This window comes from Podarcis pityusensis (assembly GCF_964106645.2).
Source record: "Podarcis pityusensis genome assembly, chromosome: 4".
Classification (NCBI taxonomy): Eukaryota; Metazoa; Chordata; class Lepidosauria; order Squamata; family Lacertidae; genus Podarcis; species Podarcis pityusensis.
The window spans coordinates 10,191,742-10,206,265 of record NC_138027.1 but is presented as its reverse complement, the minus strand read 5'-3'; the positions used below and the strand labels follow the sequence as shown (position 1 = coordinate 10,206,265).

General features: G+C 44.7%; 1 protein-coding gene and 1 long non-coding RNA gene across 4 annotated transcripts in view; one reads left to right on the top strand and one right to left on the bottom strand.

Annotated features, from left to right (window-relative positions):
- LOC308475413 overlaps window positions 1–14,524 on the bottom strand; it is a 171,463-nt gene that overhangs the window by 60,431 nt on the left and 96,508 nt on the right. The window lies entirely within an intron of this gene.
- Window positions 287–13,974, top strand: ALG8 (ALG8 alpha-1,3-glucosyltransferase; the record flags this gene model as incomplete). Of its 3 annotated transcripts, none has more annotated exons than XM_081002176.1 (13): window positions 287–428; window positions 4,844–4,922; window positions 5,364–5,557; window positions 5,881–5,990; window positions 6,236–6,303; window positions 6,458–6,584; window positions 6,858–6,961; window positions 7,849–7,969; window positions 9,628–9,767; window positions 10,786–10,925; window positions 11,518–11,615; window positions 12,574–12,646; window positions 13,181–13,974. In XM_081002176.1, 13 exons carry the CDS (start codon window positions 349–351, stop codon window positions 13,410–13,412), a joined length of 1,566 nt encoding a protein of 521 aa, XP_080858302.1. In that variant the 3' UTR covers window positions 13,413–13,974. The 3 variants fall into 3 exon arrangements, with proteins under 3 accessions (XP_080858302.1, XP_080858300.1, XP_080858301.1); XM_081002174.1 differs by having other exon boundaries at window positions 296–428; window positions 4,855–4,922; XM_081002175.1 differs by having other exon boundaries at window positions 296–428; window positions 4,855–4,922; window positions 6,458–6,588; window positions 6,880–6,961.

The window sequence follows — 14,524 nt, the reverse complement described above, 5'->3', positions numbered from 1 at the left end:
TCACAGTCTGCCAGAAATAAGCTCCACTGAATTCTAGAGGCTCTAGGCTTGGAACCAACTGCACATAACAAGCAAAGAATCGGTTTGCAAACCGCATTGAAACCCCGCCTGCGTCGAGGCGGCTGCATTGACACACTCCCGCCTGCAGGGGGTGTGGCGAAGGGCGAGCCAGGACGCCGCGAGTAAAGCCACCGCGCAGGCGCAGTATTTTCCCCGCCCTCCCGCGCAGGCGCCTGGATGCTGCGAAGGCGGTTGAAAGCGTTGCGGCGCGGCAACGGCTCGCCTCCCCCCACGCATGCGCAGTGCCCGCCGGCCCTCTGAGGCGCTGGCGGAGGCAAGCGGGCCGTCATGGCGGCGAGCGGAGGCGGCTGGTTCGCGGCTCTGGCCTTCGGGGTCACGCTGCTCAAGCTGCTCCTCATCCCTACGTAGTAAGGAGCCCGGATTCGTTATTATTTCCCCTCACATTCTTCTGGCGGGGAAGGGGCGGGCGCGAGGGGGCTTCCGGCGCCGCCATGATGGACGCGGCTGTTCCTCGCAGGGGCCTCTCCGCCCTCCTGCTGCCTGGTCCCTCTCTGTCTCTCTCCGAGTCTGCCTTGGGTTCCACGTTGCAGGGCTTCCCTCTACAGCAGCGTTCTCCAGACTTTGGGCCTCTGGCAGTTTTTGGACTACAACTCCCATCATCCCCGACCGCTGGTTCTGCTCGCTAGGGATGATGGGAGTTGTAGTCCAAAAACTGCCAGAGGCCCACGCGCTTGAGAAACCTCGCTCCATGGGTGGCACGGAGAAGGTGGGCAGAGGAATGTTCCCTCCCCCATCGCCTCTCTTAATCGTGGAATAACTGCAGAGTAGGAAGGGACCCCCAGGGGTCATCCAGCCCAACCCCCTGCAATGCAGGGAACTTTTGCCCAAGGTGGGGCTGGAAGCTACGACCCTGAGATTAAGGGCCTCATGGGCTGTTGTATGGTGTATGGAGAAGTTTTTAATGTTTGATGTCTTACCTGTGTTTTACTGTACAGTGGTACCTCGGGTTACATACGCTTCAGGTTACAGACGCCGCTAACCCAGAAATAGTGCTTCAGGTTAAGAACTTTGCTTCAGGATGAGAACAGAAATCGTGCTCCGGCGGTGCGGCAGCAGCAGGAGGCCCCATTAGCTAAAGTGGTGCTTCAGGTTAAGAACAGTTTCAGGTTAAGAACGGACCTCCGGAACGAATTAAGTACTTAACCCGAGGTACCACTGTAATTTGTTGGAAGCCTCCCAGAGTCCCTGGGGAAACCCAGTCAGATGGGCGGCAAGCATATAAATGAATTATTATTATTCAGGACAGAGGAAAGAAAGTGATTCTTCACGCAGCACATAGACAAACTATGGGACTTGCTCCCCCAGGAGGCAGCAATGGCCACCACCCTAGACAGATTTAAAAGAGGATTAGACAAAGTCAAGGAAGAGGAGAGGGCTACTAGCCAGCTGTGCTGTACCTCCACAGCTGGAGGCAGTAATGCTTCCAAATGCCAGTTGCAGGAAACCGCAGGAAGGGGGAGTTGGACTTGCGTTCGAATCCTGTTTGCTGGTTTCTCAGGCATCTAGTTGAGCACTGTGAGAACAGGATGCTGGACTAGATCCAGTAGGCCACAGTGGTACCTCGGGTTACATACGCTTAAGGTTACAGACTCCACTAACCCAGAAATAGTACCTTGGGTTAAGAACTTTGCTTCAGGGTGAGAACAGAAATCGTGTGGCGACAGCGGGAGGCCCCATTAGCTAAAGTGGTACCTCAGGTTAAGAACAGTTTCAGGTTAAGAATGGACTTCCAGAACGAATTAAGTTCTTAACCCAAGGTACCACTGTATTGTTAATGTTATTCCTAATTCTTGCAACCCTCCTGTAATGTCAAAAACAGAGGGTGGGAAACCTGAGAGTCACTCTGTAGAACTTACGCTGCAGCTTTTAAATGATAACAAAATATACATTTCATAAGCAAAGCTCCAGTAAGTGTAAGGTTAGGAGACATATGTGTGAATTGCACAACAAGCAATGCAGTCCCATGTGAACGTGGTGCCTTACAAAGAACAGGTTTGACAAGTCTCTGCCCTGAGGGGATTGCAATATAAAATGGACACCAGACAGTCACACAGGAAGGGGAGGGAATTCGAGACATAGGTAGGCGGGAGGAATATGGAATTGTTTTGATCAGGTATGCTTCGGCTTGCTTGCAATCAAGCATGTAGAGAACCCGCTCTACTTGACATGTTGCCCTTGGGTGGAAAAAGTTTTCCTCAAAACTCTCTTTTTTTCTTTGGATCACACCCCATTCCCTACACCTTATTGCAGGGATGGCCAACATGGTGAACTCATGCTGTCTGGGACAAATGAGAGTTCTATAATCACAGAATTATAGAGTTGTAAGGGACCGTGAGGATCATCTAGGCCAGTTCCCTGCAGTGCAGGGATCTTTCACCCAACATGGGGCTCAAACCCACAATCCTTAGATTCTGAGTCTCATGCTCTACCAGCTGAGCTATCCCTCGAGGCAAAGAGTTATAGACCAAAAGGCAGGGATGGGCCACCAACTTGGATTACTTTAATAGAGGTTTAGACAAATTCATAGAGCATATGCCTATCAGTGGCTACCAGCCACGTTGGCCATGTTCTGCCTCCACAGTTGGGGAGGCAGTAAATGGCTTCTGAATACCAATTGCTGGATGTCACAAGAGGGGAAGGTGCTTTTGTACCTGCGTCCTGCTTAATAGGTTTTCTGCAGGCATCTGCTTGGGCACTGTGAGAATCAGATGCTGGACTAGATGGGCCTGATCCAACAGGCTTTTCTTATGTTCATGAAACATTTAGTGGGTACCATGTTAGGTATCCCTACCTTAACCCAAAGTATGTGTGATTAAAATAATAGCATTCTTTCAATGCCTTTGTTTCCTCCCTGGCCTTTGTTCTTTCCCCGTTTCTATCTATCTATCTATCTATCTATCGATCTATATTCTAATTCTCTGCTGGAGACCCCTTCAGATTATCTGTCTTCAATAAATTATACCCTAGTTAGTAGTGGAGTAAAACTCAGAAGTGCAGTAATACCAAGTTTATGAAGAACATGAGGGACTGGATACAGCTCTAACTGAAGAGGAGGAATATTAGTTAGCCCTCTGGGCTTCCAGGTGATAAAATGGAAAAAAGCACTGCATCAATTCCAGTAAATGCCCATTAGGCTTAATAATGCAGGAGATGCAGGTTTTGTCAAAGCACTAAAGTATGTTGCTGTGTCTGGGGAAATGGACACCAATTCTACTGTTGACTATTGCAGGATGTGGTCAGACTAAGAACAAGATTTTCACGGAGCATATTTTGGTAATCAGTGCAATTATGTTTTATAATAATAATAATAATAATAATTTTTTATTTATACCCCGCCCTCCCCAGCCAAGGCCGGGCTCAGAGCGGCTTACAAGCAATAATAAAAATAAGATGAATGATTACAACTTAAAAACAAAAATAAAATACAACATTAAAATAATGCAACATTAAAATATTAAAATGTAGCCTCATCGCAGGAGGAGAAGGAAGGTTTATCAAATAGCAAGTTTAACAAAAAAAGAAAGAAAAAGAAAACATCAGCTCACATAGTGAAGGCTGTTATGATTGGCTGCTTTGGCCCAATTGTACATTAAGTACATTTGAAAACCCCACAAGGTCAGACCAAAGTCTCCTGTATTCCAGCTTTTTGTTCTCATAGCGGCCAAACAGTTGCTGTTGGAAAGCCCTGAAACTGGTCATGAGCACAACAGCACTCTTCCCCACTTGCAGTTCCCAGCAGCTGATATTTACAGGTGTAGTTCCTCTCCATGCAAGGATTAGCCCCAATGTATTGAGCAGATGATACTAATAGTGGGTCCAACGGCCCAGAAGGCAGTTTCTGCACGTGCTGTAGAGAGAAGTGAGGGGCAGATGGGGCTCATCAACCTGGGAAGGTAGCCCAAGTAGGAGAAGGAAAAGATCCTAAACCTCTGCTGCCTTGCTGGATATATTCGGGAGATGAAAGGGCTAAGGCATAATCCTGACACAAATCTGGAGTGCAATCCCTAAGACAGTTGGTTGGCGCCTTGCATGCCTCCTTTTGTCAACTCTTGCAGCCCAGCCGAGAGGGTTATGTGTTGTCATCTGAGCAGCTCAGGACCTCTACATACTGCCCAGGCTTGTACCCCTGGGAGGCAACTTCGGTGCTGCTAATGCAGCAGTTTGACTTCACCCCCAGAGATGCACTCCATTGTCTCTCTCCATGTTGCAAGTTTTGGCAATTGCAGCTTCTCCTGACATCCAGGGATCAAAATGTCCTCTTCTACATAACTTTCCATGATTCCGTGTTAATGGTGTATGAGCCCAGTCCACTTTTTTGTCGGTTTGCTCTGTGAGCCCACCAAGTGCCGCTCTGAAAATCCCCCTTACCTTTTGCTGTGTACATTTACCCATGCATATAAATGGGAATGTGAGTTATAGATGTGGTGATAATTAAATTGCCGGAACATATATTTAAAATGTGGCAGAGGTAATTTCTCATGAAATTGGGAAACAGAATTAACTGTAGGAATGCTATCATGCACAGATACCTACAGAGATGCATAGACATACATGTTAATGCATGAGCACAATTGCTGAAAGTTTGTCTCTTGTTAAAAACCTAGCAGAGAGTTCCTCATCGGTTCTTATTTACCTACTATTGCACTGGGAAATGCAAAGTAGAAATGGTCTGGTTTCTCTGCAGATCATATAAATCTTTTGCCTTTTACAAAGTAGAAAGCTATGTGGTATGATCCAGATACTAATATTTAACTTCTTGTAGTCATTCCACAGATTTTGAAGTGCATAGGAACTGGCTAGCCATCACCCATAGCTTACCAGTCTCTCAGTGGTATTATGAGGTAAGTGTGTCTTTCTGCCTTTCCAGAAGTGTGCTTGGTTCTTAGAACAGTGAGGTGCAGCATCTTGTGGAGTTTTGCAGATGATTAAAGGCTGCCGTCAAATATTCCTTCCTTGTTACTGGAAGCTGAATGGACCTCCAGTGCAGGCAATTGAAATGTCTTTTGCCTGTTCTTCCAGGCTTCCTAGAGTAAAAGTGAAGGTCTCTGTCTGGTTTAGAACAGTCAACTGATCCAGATCGTTCCCCTTTGCACATTTTTTTAAAAAGCCACCCTAATGACTGCAAAGCATTTGGTTTGTGATGGGCTGTTCACGAAACGAGAGATCACTTGATGTTGCACTTGCCAGGCGTTGAATGTGCATATGTGAACTAGCTTATAGTTTAAGGTCATCCAGTGATTGACACCTGCCTTCTCACTTGCGTTATTTTCCCATGTTTACAGGCAACTTCCGAGTGGACCTTGGACTACCCTCCCTTCTTTGCATGGTTTGAGTACGGGCTTTCACATGTTGCCAAATACTTTGACAAAGAGATGCTGGTCATCCAGAACCTGAACTATTCCAGCTACCCAACCATTCTTTTCCAAAGGCTTTCAGTCATCTTCACAGATGTGCTCTTCATCTACGCAGTTCGCGAGTATGTTGGTGCCCCTTTATTGTTTTTAAATAAGAAGTCTTTATGTTTTGTGTTTCGGGAGAAGGGAAGATAAGCCACTGGAATCTGGAAAGAAATCACTCAGCCTGCCTCTTGTTGAAATCAGTAAATGTGTTGAAGAGTAGAATAGATGGAGTATTTTAGATGGAATAGATGGAGTATTTTTTAAAAAACAAAAAAAACCTGTTTGGAGGAGAAAACAGTATTAACATAACCTATAAACTGCACCTGATCTTTAAGAAATGCGTATGGAAGAACAAAGGGATTTGGATTTTGTCTTGTCTGTTTATTTCTCCTCTGCTCAGGTGCTGTAGATGTGTAAATGGGAAGCGAAGTACAAAGGAACCTCTGGAGAACCCTCAGCTTGTCCTTTCAGTTCTCCTCTTATGGAATTTTGGCCTCTTAATTGTGGACCGTATCCTTCCAACTCAGGTGTCAAAAGAAATCTGGCCAGATAACCTAAACCAAACATCAACATTTGATGGGTTTGGGGGGAGTGGGGAGATACCTATCAAATTCTAATGAGAATTGGAACTGCTAAATTTGCTACTGGTAAGAATTACAACTGGTCATTCAACATGGAAGTTGAATTGAAGCACTAAAGTTTCCTGGGTTAGGGCATCTTTCTGAAGTGGACGTTAGTCCTTAACTCAATCACAGACATTCATTTTCAGTACAATGGCTTTCTGTTTGGATTCATGCTGCTTTCCATTGCACGGCTATTCCAGGTAGTGTATTAAGAGGCGGCCATGCCCAATTCCTATTCCAGACGTCTCAACCAGCTCTTAAGTGTGCATTCTGTTTATGTAGGCTTTGGATTCTTTGTTCCTTCAAATAACCGCCTGACCTTTCTCTTCCCTGTTGCCCCACACTCCCTTTCAGAAAAGGCACTTGGAAGGGGCTTTTCTCTTTGCCGTCCTCTTGCACTTCAAGCATATCAACCTCTATGTCGCCCCAGCTTATGGTGTGTACCTCCTCCGGTCCTACTGCTTCACTGCAAATAATTCAGGCAAGTTATTGATTATTTCATAGGGGGAACGACTAGGCCGGGTTTGGATACACTGCCAGTGAAAATGAAGACTGCCATATTGGCTGGGGTTGTAGACCACAGTATCTGGTGGGCACCAGGTTGGGAAAGACTGATCTATGACAATAATTTAATTATCTCAGAGACGGATTTGTTTTATAATGGGAAGGAAATTAAAAACACACTGCCGAAGCATTTCTTGTTTCTTTCACACACACCCTTTTGTTTTAATCATAATATTTTCGTTTTCTCCAGATGGATCCCTCCGATGGGGCAGTTTCAGTTTTCTTCGCTTAGTTGCCCTGGGATTCATTGTCTGCTTTGTTTCTGCGCTTTCACTGGGACCATTTATTGTTTGGGTAAGGACCCTGATCCTCTTTAAAACATGCACCTGCTTCCTGAGTGATGACTGTATGCAAGACGTTCTTTACTAATTGTTCCCATTTAGCTCAGTAAGTCTACATTTGGTGAAAAAGCACATAAACTGCTTTTTGTGGGGGGAACCAAAGAATTTTAATTTTACCTTCTGAAAATGTCTGGTCATGCTAAATAATAATAATTCTAATAAATAAAAAGAATATTAATATGTAATATAACTGGAAGTACAGTGGTACCTCTGGTTACGAACTTACGGTAATTCATTCCGGAGGTCCGTTCTTAACCTGAAACTGTTCTTAACCTGAAGCACCACTTTAGCTAATGGGGCCTCCTGCTGCCGCTGCACCGCCGCCACATGATTTCTGTTCTCATCCTGGGGCAAAGTTCTTAACCCGAGGTACTACTTCCAGGTTAGCGGAGTCTGTAACCCGAAGTGTTTGTAACCCGAGGTGTTTGTAACCTCAGGTACCACTGTACAAAGGGTAGCTACTATATGTATGAATAATACGCTTTATAAGCTGATCGAGGGTGGGGAACATTCTTGACTTGGCTGTTAGCTCAGGATAGCTCAGTCTGTACAGCATGGGTTTGAACGCCACATTGGACAAAAAGATACCTGCTTTGCAGGGGGTTGACCCTTGTGGTCCCTTCCAACTCTGCTACTCTGTGATTTCTACTTGGATTTATAAGCTGATTTTCTATCCAAAGGCTCTGAAAGCAGCTTTAAATCATTTAAAATTATTTTAACAAAATGCAACAACATGACCAGTAAAAGCAATAAAGCCACAATCATAAATGTATTGTTATGTCACTTAATATAAATGAAAAATCTTTGACTAACTTTCCAACTTCCTTTTTCTTCCATTAGGGCCAGCTGCCTCAGGTCCTCTCTCGTCTCTTCCCTTTCAAAAGAGGCCTATGCCATGCATACTGGGCTCCTAACTTCTGGGCACTGTACAATGCCCTGGACAAAGCGCTCTCCGTTATTGGTAGAGTATCTTAACCCTGCATGTATTAATAGCAAATACTTGTTTGGTGATTCTTGTTCCCTTTTAGAAATCTTCAGTAGGAGAAGCCTGCTGTGTCTGACCACTAAGGAGTGGCAGTTCCTCTCCTTACATTTTATTATTAATCTTTTGAAAGTATGCAAAAGAATATATAAACTTGAGGACGGTTTAACTGGGTTGGGTAAGTGGGATGTCCAGTCCAATGTCTTGCCTTTGACAGTCATCGGATACGACAGCAGCAGGGAGATTTCCATGCAAGTTCTTCATCTTTATAGTCTCCTAAACCACTGTGTTTACTCTTCTTCTTCTTTGGTGATCACTCGTAGTTGAGTAAGATTGGCTTCCATGAACACGGTCTTAATGGGGTGTCTGTGGGTGACTGTGGAGTCCAATTCTGGATCCACAGTGGGAGTCGATCATGGTGCAGGTTTGCCAAGCGTGCCTTCAATTTAGCACGTTTCTCCCTTTCGTCCTGAGTCCAAGCGTCTTCAAAACCCGTGACACCTTTGGTAAAGGCTGTTCACCAATTTGAGCGCTTGCAGGCCAGTATTTCCCAGTTGTCAATGTTTATACTACATTTTTATAGATTTGCCTTGAGAGAGTCTTTAAACCTCTTTTGTTGACCACCAGCATTAAGCTTTCCATTTTTAAGTTTGGAATAGAGTAGTTGCTTTGGAAGACGATCATCAGTCATCCAGAAAACATGACCAGTCCAACGAAGTTGATGTTGAAGAATCATTGCTTCAGCACTGGTGATCTTTGCTTCTTCCACTACACTGGCATTCGTTTGCCTGTCTTCCTAAGAGATGTGTAAAAAATTTCGGAGGCATCGAATATTTCGAGGAGTTGGAAATGGCGTTCATGAGTGTGTGTGCACACTCAGAGGATGACTTCCAAACCATCCTAAATATCTTCTCAGAAGCTTACTGTTTACTAAAGTGGAGTTGGTTATGTGCGTGTGCCTCAGACATTTTGCTATGTCTACAAGGTCATTTTTAGTACACCATTTGGGCTGTGTAGTGTCCTTGCATGACTGCACATGACGACAATTAGGCTGCTGGACACTCAGCAGTGGTCCCACAACTGTAGAATTCAGTGCTGTTGAACTTAAGCGAGCCTCATCCCTTAGTCCTTAAATAGGCCTAGAAGACCCACTTTTTCCTTGAGACTTAACCCATTCAATGCAGTTGGTTAGAGCATGGTGCTCATAACGCCCAGGTTGCAGGTTAGATACCTATAGAGAAGAGCTGCATATTCTGCATTGCAGGGGGTTGGAGCAGATGATCTTCAGGGTCCCTAACAACCCTACATTTTTATAATCCTATGTAATATAGGTTGTGATTATAAACTGACTCTGTTAAACCTGGTTTTATTTTGGTTTTAATGCTGTTTTTTAGCACGAACATAATATTTTAAATTATATTTTATATTCCGCTTTGGGTTTTTACTTGTGCTATGAGACACTTTGGAGCATCTGCTCAAAAAATGGCTTATAAACCTTTAAATAAAATTTAAAAATTCTCTGTATGTAAACAAGTGTTGAAACAAGCCGTGGGACTTGCTTCCATATATATTTAGGGTGGGTATGGTGTGGCTGACAACGTGCCTGTCCTTCTTACAAACTTCATTATAACTTCCAGGTCTGAAATATAAATTCCTTGACCCTGCAAAGATGCCCAAGGCTTCCATGACTGGAGGGCTAGTCCAAGAATTTCAACATACCGTCCTTCCTTCAGTGACTCCATTGGCAACTTTGACTTGTACTGCCATCTCTATGCTGGTAAATCCATATCACTCTACCCCTCTGAGCACATCTTCATCTGCTTGCAAGCACAGCCCACAAGAAATTTCTCCCCTTTTAAAATGAATGCTCCCTTGCTAAAGCACCAACTTGCTTGCATTGAATATTCAGCCCGCTCTGGTCCCTGCCAGTCTATTATGCCTTAAAAACAGAGGGACCACTAGTTTTGCTTACTTCTTTTATGCCTTTAACAGTGGCCTGACATGCGAAAATTCAACAGGTGAAGCTTTTCCTGGGTTAGAAGTACATGGATGGGGAAAGCTTCAAATTTACACACACCTGTGTTAGGCTGCTTTTAAAGAATCAGGAGCAGACTGCTCTTATGTTCTTAGGTGGGGCAAAATATTCAGACCCAAGAACCACCATTAATTGCAATCTGAAACATGAGGTCATCTTCCAGTGTTCTGAATTTTGTTTTTACAGATGCTCTTAAATTTCACTGCTTGTCACCCTTTCTCCACCTCTCCCACCCCTGCTTTTTAAAAGATGGTTGTGGCACCACTGGCGCACCCATCACTTGAAAAGTATAGGGTACAAGATTGTCTCAGCATTATCCTCAAAACTACAATTCCCAGAGTTCCTTGGTTTGGGACCCACGTCAGTGGCATATAACGTAGGTGGTACCTAGAATCTCAAAAAGGCAATTTAACACTTTCTGGCAATGCAAAGCAGAATAATGCAGTGGTACCTTAGTTGTCGAATGGCTTGGCTCCTGAACAAATCGGCTCCCGGACGCCGCAAACCCGGAAGTAGGTGTTCTGGTTTGTGAATGTTTTTTGGAAGCTGAACTTGGAACTTTGGAAGCTCCTGCAGCCAATCGGAAGCTGCGTCTTGGTTTCTGAACAGTTCCGGGGTTGAACGGATTAAGTTCGACAACCAAGGCACCACTGCCAAAATGCAGAGCTTAGCAACTGCTGAGCTCCCACTGAATGATAAGCCTGTGTTCCCGGCGCTGAAATGCACCACTGAAGCTTTGTTTTCTGCCTGTTGTTTCTAGCCCTCTGTTTTCTGTCTTTGGTTTAAACCCCAAGGGCCCAGAGGCTTTCTACGATGCCTGGTTCTCTGCGCGCTGAGCTCCTTCATGTTTGGGTGGCATGTGCATGAGAAAGCAGTCCTTCTCGCCATTCTCCCTCTGAGGTAAGAGGGATGGAAAGGGGTTCAGGTTGCATTTTTATAAATTCCAGTCTTCACACTTGAACCCCTTTCTGGGCAAGATATCACAAATATCACACCACAAATGACATAATGGAATCCAAAGAGTGTAGTTTTCTTAATTTGATTTTCTCTTTAAAAATTCCATGGCTACATAGGACTTCCCTGTGGATCTTGGGCCTGTTTCTGTGATATCTTAGAAACAAGTCAGGGATAAAGCAGCTTCTTACAGTTGAAGAGCAAAACAAGGAAGCAGCTTTGGAACTTGACTTCCTTGTTTCCCCTGCTGTTGCAGGAAGATCCCAGGTACTGCTGCAAAGGTGGACTCCCAATTCCCTTCAGCCCCAGCCAGCATGGTGGGATCTGTAATTCAACAACCTTGGGAAGGCTACAAGTTTCTCACCCCTGTTGCACATGGTTAACCAGAGCTGAACTCTGTGAAACGTCTGGGTAACATGCATAGCGTTGTGCCGGGAGCATGGTGGCAGCAGTGAGGGAGGACCTTGAAGAAAATGATCTCTTTGAACAGCTTAACAGCTACTTTCAAAAATCTCCTGTTTTTGGTATGCGTTTTTAGCTTGCTGGCTGTGGAGAGATCCAGAGATGCTGGCACCTATCTGGTTCTGTCCACTACAGGACATCTTTCCTTTTTCCCTCTACTGTTTACAGCACCAGGTAAGTACCTTCTATGTCTCACCACCTGCCTAAAATATTTCCTGGCTTGCACATTCGTTTTCAAAGATTACTGATGTACGTGAAGGGCCGTCGACACATCGAGAATATACGTCATTTAGGGCTGCTTCCTTTCACTGACTGAAACTCCTTTGAATTGAATAAAAGGGTTCCCAGATTAGTGGGGGAGTGCCTTATTTTTAATGTAAGTACTTCTGAAACAGCAGGTGCCTCTTCTTAGAAGGTGATGTGGCTCAGTGGTAGAGCATCCTACTTTGCACAGAGAAGGTCTCAGGTTTAATCCTCGCCTTCTCCAGGTAAGGCTGGGAAAGAACCCCATCTGAAATCCTGAAGAGCCATTGCTAGTCATTATAGGAAATACTGAACTAGATGGGGCAGTGGTCAGACTCAGTATAAGGCAGCTTCTTATGTGCCTGCTGCCACCGTTTTGTACACTGCTTAGAGAGTTGTATTTTTATTTTAGGTAAAGGTAAAGGGACCCCTGACCATTAGGTCCAGTCGTGACCGACTCTGGGGTTGTGACACTCATCTCGCTTTATTGGCCGAGGGAGCCGGCGTACAGCTTCCGGGTCATGTGGCCAGCATGACTAAGCCGCTTCTGGTGAACCAGAGCAGTGCACGGAAACGCTGTTTACCTTCCCGCAGGAGCAGTACCTATTTATCTACTTGCACTTTGACGTGCTTTCGAACTGCTAGGTTGGCAGGAGCAGGGACCGAGCAACGGGAGCTCACCCCGTCATGGGGATTCAAACCGCCGACCTTCTGATCGGCAAGTCCTAGGCTCTGTGGTTTAACCCACAGCGCCACCCGCGTCCCCATTTTTTTAAAACAAGTGGTATATGCACTTTGTTAAACAAAATAAACGCCAAATACAAAGAGTCTTTCCCCCCCTATTGTTTTGGCCATATACAACATCTGCCAACTGTTTGTTGTGTTTCAGAACTGCCTATTAAAATCTTGCTCATGCTGCTCTTCACGGTGTATAGCTTCTCCTCGCTGAAGGCCATATTCAGGTAATGACCAACGGTGCAATCTTACCGTGTCTAACCACAAGTTGTTTGTTGGGTTCAGTGGCCCTTACTCCCAGGTAAGTAGGGTTAGGATTACAGCCTAAATGTTTTTGCAAAGGCAAGCTTCCGTTAGGGCTTGCTTGGCTTGCAAATGTCTCTGAGTTCATCTTTTGGTTGTCTATAGGAGGTGGGGCCCACAACCTGCTCACATTTTAGACTGGGGTTCCCTGTCGGCCTAGCAAGTCTTTGCCTGCTCTTGCATTTAGACTGGGAATAGCGAACCTGTGGCCTTCTGGCTGTGTTTTTGGACTTCCAGCTCATCAGTCAATGGTCTGGAATGATGGGAGCTGCGGAGCAAAAATATTTGGAGGGTCACTGGTTCTCAATCCCCGATTTAGATATTTCCTCCAGAATAAGACATGCTTGCCCTGCTTTGCAAAAGAGGGGTTGATTTTAGATATCAGTAACTATTTCAAAGTGATAATTTGTGAAGTGATTATATTAAAATCCTTTTTTCTGCTTTCTCTCTCTCCGCAGAAAAGAAGGGCCTCTGCTTAATTGGTTGGAAACAATCTACCTCATTGGGCTGATACCTCTGGAAATCTTGTGTGAAATTGTGATGCCTTTCACCACCTGGATAGTCAAATTCCCTTTCCTCCCTTTATTGCTCACCTCTGTATATTGTGCTGTAGGTGTCACATACACTTGGCTCAAACTGTACATCTCTGCCTTCGCGGGACCACCAGCTGTCAGGCGAAAGAAAGAATAGCGATGCTTACAACATACCTGAGTCAACGGCGATACCTCCAGAATAGCCTCCAAATCATGCTAGACAGTGGTGGCTCCTGCCACACATGGTGCCATGTGCTGTTCATGCAGGGGTGCTCCAGAAATCGCTGCTGTTTCTTTAAGGATGTGGGAGCAAGAAATTTGTGAGCAAATACCCTTAAATAAGCAGGGGCAATTCCTAGCATGAAAAGAGAAGACAGTCGTTGCAGGAGAAGCCTCGTTTACGAAAGGATGCTTAATTAGAGGGTTTTTAAAAATGGGACTTTCTTTTTTTACTTTCAGTTTGAGCTGAAGCAATCACTGGTTATGTTTAACGGGTCTATCCTTACATGTAATGTGTAAGGTTACTTGTATGTATTATGAGACTGTCCTCCAGACAAGAAACTCAGGCTGCATGCTTAACCTCACTTATCTGGGCAGAAGCTCCACTGAATTCAGTGGGACTTGCTTCTGAGTAGATATGGGTAGGATTGCACTGTCAGTTACAAACGTGGGGTGAAAGATGTGAATAAAATATACAATAATTGCTTTTGTAAAAATAATTGTAGCGTTGCCTTTTTTATGTACGATATTTGGGTTCCCGTGAAGCTAAGGGTTCTCAGCCTGTGGTCCTTTGAGGGAAGTCTGAACCTGGCATTAAAATGATTTTTCCTTCCCCCAAGTTTCCTTCATGTGCTGATATAAGATAACAGAGACACATATGCATACATGTACGGTAATATAATTGCGGGGGGGGGCATGAAAGCTTTGGGTGAGAGGGAAATGCAACACAAAAAGTGCAGAGAGCGATAATTGAATTAGAGCTGGAAAGTGCAAAAGAAGCATGGTGACCCTTTATAATAGCAATGATCATAGAATCTTAAAGTTAGAAGTTCAGTCCCCTGCAATGTTACCATTAAATAACAAATGTAATGGAGGGAAAACTATTGTGGTCCCAAGAACTTCCTCACAATTCAGCTGTTTCACTGTGTTAACGGGAAAATCCGAGGGCTCCCTTGGACAAAAACAAAGACACCAACCAGGATAACTTGGAGCAAAACAGCAGCCTGTAGGCTTGGCCTTTATTGAATACTGTCGCGACAGGACTCCCAC